This window comes from Anneissia japonica, unplaced genomic scaffold, assembly GCF_011630105.1.
Source record: "Anneissia japonica isolate Jap-2015-1 unplaced genomic scaffold, ASM1163010v1 scaffold287940_len58881_cov143, whole genome shotgun sequence".
Classification (NCBI taxonomy): domain Eukaryota; kingdom Metazoa; phylum Echinodermata; class Crinoidea; order Comatulida; family Comatulidae; genus Anneissia; species Anneissia japonica.
The window spans coordinates 22,820-29,175 of NW_022686422.1; the positions used below are offsets into that span (position 1 = coordinate 22,820).

The following is a 6,356-nucleotide window of genomic DNA, read 5'->3' on the forward strand; positions in this document are numbered from 1 at the left end:
CTTTAGGGGTAGATGGTCACACCTTGAATGTGATGGTGTGAGTATTACCTGAATGGTGTGACTTCCTATTGAATAATTGGGAATATGTTTGAATGGTTTGAATTTGGTGCATTTGAATTGTTGTTGAATGGATTGTGTTTGGTATTTTTGGCGGACTCGGCTTTCCATAAAAGGGCGTTTACAGTTCTTAAAGGAAAATTGTGTTTAGGCCCTATTTACAATTGCCCGACATCAACAAAGAATTTATTTTAAGGACTGATGCGTGCAACACAGGTATTGGTGCAGCATTACTCCAGGAAACGGCTGGAGAAATATTTCCAGTTTCATATGCGAGTAAGAAACTCAATGAGACCCAAAAGAGATATTCGGTTATTGAAAAGGAATGTCTTGCAATTATATGGGGAGTCCAAAGATTTGAACCCTACCTTTATGGTAGAGAGTTTGTGATCCAAAGAGATCACCAGCCTCTCACATCTCTTAGAAAAACACAGGTGGCAAATGGTCGCATCTTACGATGGGCTCTTATTTTACAACTTTCAGATACCGAATCAGGGTCATAAAAGGAGTAAATAATGTTGGAGCAGATTATTTAAGTCGTATATAAATTTAACATCAGAATGAGTTTGCTTGTATGAAATTATATGTATTTTTTTTTTATATATATAAGAAAGTTGATTATATGCCTACATAGATTACAGTATATGCATACAATTTGCCAGAAAATATTTGATTTGGTATTCCTGCTCTCTGATACCCATATTAATGTTTATGATTGATTGTGTCTAATTAAGATAATGTACAGTAAGTGTACTTTGTTAAATGGCGGTGCATTTAACTTGGGTTGGGGGTTAATTGTCACGGTTGAAACGATCATCTAGCGCTATAATTTGCATATTTATAAGGGAAGCAATTAAGCATGGCTTTAATTAGCATAATCATTGTGTGAGGTGTACCGCCGTATAAAATCAAAATATGCTACAGTATTAAGTCATGCGACACATCTCAAACGATACGAACTACTTGCGGTCACGTAAGGGATGTGTCGTCAAGACAGCCCTCATTTTTTGAATTTATGTGGATTTCTGGGTATTCCAAAAAAAAAAAAAAAAAAAAAAAGTAATTGTAAACCTTCGCCTTTAGTGAAAGTTTTCCTGACTACTAACGGTAATTAATCGTTATACTGTAAAAGAAATTATACTATGATTGAAAATGTTTAAATATTTCTTGTAGGTACTAGTTTTGATCAATTGTTTCCGTTTCTTCATAATTTACAGTAAGTGTGCATATATTGTTTGCATCGGGTAAATGAAATAAATTGTGGGACACGGGTTATATTGTCTTTGTCCGACCAAAAATGTATCCATCCTTTAAAATTTTGCGCATCACCCTATAAATTTTGAGGACAACATTTTCAGAAATTCCGCCACTTTCGAAAAAAATCCTGGCAAGAGGGCTGCATGTGGGATATCAATTGAGAACACTGAAGAAGAGGTGAGGTATTGCAGTAGTGTGTGTCTTTCCGGGTACATAACTCAAAAACTGCTGGACCAATTTACTTCAAATGTTCAAACATTGACAGTGTTACATGTATCTCGGTGCTTCTTGAATTTGATACTTCTCGGAAGTAAGATGCAGAGTTTGGAACGATATATTTTCTGGCTGCAACAGTAGCCTACTCGAGCAGATCGTTCAGCCTGGTTTGGTTAGGCTATGCCAACTCAAGTGGATGACCGCAGGCCAGAGTAGGGCATGCGTCAAATTCAGGCTCGTGGACTGGAAGCGGTGCAGCCAGCATGCAAACTTGCCTGTTGATGGGCTTGCCATGTAACACTTATGATGCTAGTTTTCATTTAAGGACTGATGCGTGCAACACCTGTCTCTTATACACATCTAGATGTGTATAAGAGACAGCAATGGTTGGGTAAACGAAAGTAATTGTAAACCTTCGCCTTTAGTGAAAGTTTTCCTGACTACTAACGGTAATTAATCGTTATACTGTAAAAGAAATTATACTATGATTGAAAATGTTTAAATATTTCTTGTAGGTACTAGTTTTGATCAATTGTTTCCGTTTCTTCATAATTTACAGTAAGTGTGCATATATTGTTTGCATCGGGTAAATGAAATAAATTGTGGGACACGGGTTATATTGTCTTTGTCCGACCAAAAATGAATCCATCCTTTAAAATTTTGCGCATCACCCTATAAATTTTGAGGACAACATTTTCAGAAATTCCGCCACTTTCGAAAAAAATCCTGGCAAGAGGGTTGCATGTGGGATATCAATTGAGAACACTGAAGAAGAGGTGAGGTATTGCAGTAGTGTGTGTCTTTCCGGGTACATAACTCAAAAACTGCTGGACCAATTACCTTCAAATGTTCAAACATTGACAGTGTTACATGTATCTCGGTGCTTCTTGAATTTGATACTTCTCGGAAGTAAGATGCAGAGTTTGGAATGATATATTTTCTGGCTGCAACAGTAGCCTACTCGAGCAGATCGTTCAGCCTGGTTTGGTTAGGCTATGCCAACTCAAGTGGATGACCGCAGGCCAGAGTAGGGCATGCGTCAAATTCAGGCTCGTGGACTGGAAGCGGTGATGCTAGTTTTCATTTGGCAAGGCTGTGCCTACTGGGTCCTTTACATTTATCAACATTTTCACAAGTGTACAAAGAGTACACTTTTTCATGACCTCCCTCCCCCCGAAAGTGTACAAGAAAAACAATTTTTTTTGGCATCTAATAATACAGAATTTGGAACAGCCAGTTCAATATATAAGTAAATTCAATACAAGACACATTATCATACTACTGTATGTGTAAAACAATACATTTATTTATCTCTACAGTGGCGCTCATGGTAGCGGCCATTAATGTGTTATAATTTAATTACAGTATACACAATATTTGTTTGTTATAATTTTGGACAAATAAAACAATCTGAGTTCTGAGTTCAGTTCTGAGTTATTGTTAACTAATCCGTATGAAGAAGTGTACATCGCCACTTCTAATAGCCAAAGCTGTAGCAGGAGTGCCTTTTGGTTCATCAACTTCCACGTGAATAGGAAGGGAACAGCAACAGTTTCAGTACTCTTGGCAGTTTCAGATGTACTGTAGCCTGTAGCCTAGTAAAGAAAAAATATAGAAAAAAATAAATATAGAAAAAAATATCAATATAACAGTATTTATTCCAATAAACAGGACATTTATTCAAATAAACAAGGTACTGTACTTACAGGTGTAGTATATTAAAATAATGTCAGTATTAAAATCAGGGAAAAAATGCACACAAAGCTAGACCTGTCAAGTGAATGGGTTAAATTTAAAAAGATGGAAGTAATTGTAAAATAAGAAATCATATTAAAGAAAATAACATTTAACAAAAAACAAAGAAGTTTTCTTGAAAACCTTCTATGAATGGTGAGTCGAATGGCGGAGTGGTTAGCAGGGGTGCCGCAAGCTATAGCCATAATATCGGCACTGGTTCGAATGGCACGCTCGCCTATGGTTCTGGTGGTAGAACAAGTCTTCTCTGATAAGGACTATAAACCGTAGGCCCAGTGTATACAATGGCTCGTGTGCACTATAAAGAACCCAGTATATCCTTCGAGACGAGTAGGGGATACCCGGTGTACTGGAACAGACAGCCCCTGTGGTGGATGACGAGAGTTGCTGGTACCGGGTAACCAGGTAGCACAAACACGAAGGTGTAGGGGCGAAGAAAGTCTTGATCGAGTTCCTAGTCCACATATAATAATAATAATAGTAATAATAAGTTACATTTATATAGCGCATATTGCACAGTGCCTCTGTGCGCTTTACATAAAATTATAGAAATTATAGAAAAGATGTTGAATTTACAATATAATAGGGTGTATCAAGCGCCCTGAGTATCTTACTATACATTAGATGGATATGTGCGCTATATAAAACTACACTATTATTATTATTATTATTAATGAGAGCATTTTAATTGAATATGTGTAAGCCTAGCCTCTATTTCTAGGCATAGCTATTAACTAGGTGCAGTTGGACTAGTAGGACTAGTAGGTAAGTAGGTAGTTTAGGCCTAGCCAGCAGTAGTAAGTAAGCCTAGTAGTACGTAGCTAGTATTAGTAAAAGTAGGCTAACCTATATAATAGCATTTTTGCCTAGGCTACATTTTACAAAAATGTCACACAGCCGATAGGGCCCCAACATTTGCTTTTTATATTAGACAAGCTAGGCTAGGCCTAGGCCTTAGAGAAACAATTAGGCATTGTCATCGACGGCTTCTTCCTCTCTACTTTAGCCATTTTTTAATTTCGCTTTTTCCAAAAACAGTTGCGGTGTCATGAATCAGCAGTCTCACCACATGGCCAAGCAACTATCAACACACATTCAGCCATTAGAGTTCAGAGTTTTTTTTTTAATTGCGAATAACTCGTAACGTAAAACAAGGCTTTATACACCCAGATCAATGCATATTCTAGCTACTGCATGGAACTGGAGTTCATCAAACTTTCGCCGGCAGCCTAATTTCAGACAATCGTCTACGTGTGTATTTTCAGCAGTTTTTTTCGTGGTTGTGACGATTTTTGACTGACATTTTATTACTTTTTAAAAAGCGTACGCCAGGGTTTATCCCTCCCCCCACAGAGTTTTTTTTTCAATTGTGAATACATCGTAACGTAAAACAAGGCTTTATACACCCAGATCAATGCATATTCTCGCTACTGCATGGAACTAGAGTTCATCAAACTTTCGCTGGCAGCCTAATTTCAGACAATCGTCTGTGTGTGTATTTCAGCAGTTTTTTTTGTGGTTGCGACGATTTTTGACTGACATTTTATTACTTTTTAAAAAGCCAGGGTTTACCCCTCCCCCCCCAATGTAATGTCAGAATATCTTGTTGAGAATTGTGTGAACATGCTAATTGCATATATTTCAATGCTAAATACCATCATAATTTAGTTGAAATTGTAATATTTCTTCATGTTATTATTGTTAATGTTATGATGATTACTATCGCTGATTGTAGTACATTGTTTGTTACCTCGATAACTGAAGTTTGGTAGTCTGATTAGCAATTCTCAAATGTGTGTATGAAAATTGAGTGTGCAGAGCCTGAAAACCTGATGTGATTGAAAGTTGCCCTTTCTTGCGTTCCATAGCTATTATCAGCATTATATTCCAATTGCAGAGATGGGTGTGATACCAGAAATATGCCAAGCAGTTGAAGAGCTGGACTGGTTGTGAGTATTTATAGCCTATATCTTAAAAGTTTATTTGGTATGCTAAGAAACACTCATACCAACATGATTTGCATCTTTTAGACAATTGGGCATATGATTTCACTGTTTCAATTCTTACACCCACCAATATATATTTATTTGTCTCCCAAAACATCCACTTTTCTGGAAAAAAGATTTCCCAATACATTTTACAACACCTAACATGACAAGAAAATACCATGTAACAGGGATTCCAAAACTTTGGAAGTTGTTTTTACAACTTTTGTAGACCGTACGTGCGTAATATGCGAAAGCAGTACACACATGTATGGTGTACTCACACAAACAAACTTTTGGAAATTTAAAAAAAACACTCAAAAAATGCTTAAAATATCTCTTTTTGCATAAGAACATGTTTAAAAACATTTATGTCTTTGTAGGTCAACTATTATTAAGTAAATGTCTATTTACGAAATATACATCCTAGTTTATAAATACCGATATCGTTGTTTTGAATAGGTCCGTTCTGAGAGCCATCTTGAAAATCCTCCGAATTTGCGAGAAATGGCGAACTTTACCACCCCTCTTCAACAATAGAGCTGCCCACCTTCCCATCACACCCTGTCTAAAAAAACTGTACTATGCCAAAGCTAATATAGTTCCCTAACTCCTGTCCATTACCTTTGATAAACGTATTATTAAAAGTACTAAAATTTGGGGTTTTGCATGGCTAAAAAAAAACCAGTTATAATAGTTGTTGATTCAAAGGAAATGAACAGATGATAGGTGCATGGGTAAATAGTCTCATTGAAATCGGTTTATATCTTCATGAGCAGAAATATTAATCCGCAGGCATGTTTTTCTTCGTGTCCAGAGCCGCTTCGCCGTTCATGCAGCTTGAAACCGCAGGCTTTACGGTTGAGTGATTGTGTTTTACTAAAAAGCGACCTTCTGATTGGTTGGTTTGTCCTGGGTTCTTCGCCCCACAGTGCTGCCTTTAATCGTGTTGACTGAAATTCACACGCTGTTGATTCATTTCCAGAAGAACAAGACTGAGCAAAACAGCTTTCGGAATCCGAAAACTTATAGCATGCCCATATTTGGCATTTTCTGAAACCTTTATGCGTTTGGCATTACTGTACA

At 37.0% G+C, this 6,356-nt stretch overlaps 1 protein-coding gene across 1 annotated transcript in view; it reads left to right on the forward strand.

Annotated features, from left to right (window-relative positions):
• Positions 1 to 560, forward strand: part of LOC117116991 — a 7,131-nt gene extending 6,571 nt beyond the window's left edge. Inside the window, exon 5 of the mRNA XM_033261163.1 lies at positions 274 to 560. Within this exon, the coding sequence (XP_033117054.1) occupies positions 274 to 560 (287 nt within the window). The remainder of the gene's footprint in view (positions 1 to 273) is intronic.
• The last annotated feature ends 5,796 nt before the right edge of the window (positions 561 to 6,356 follow it).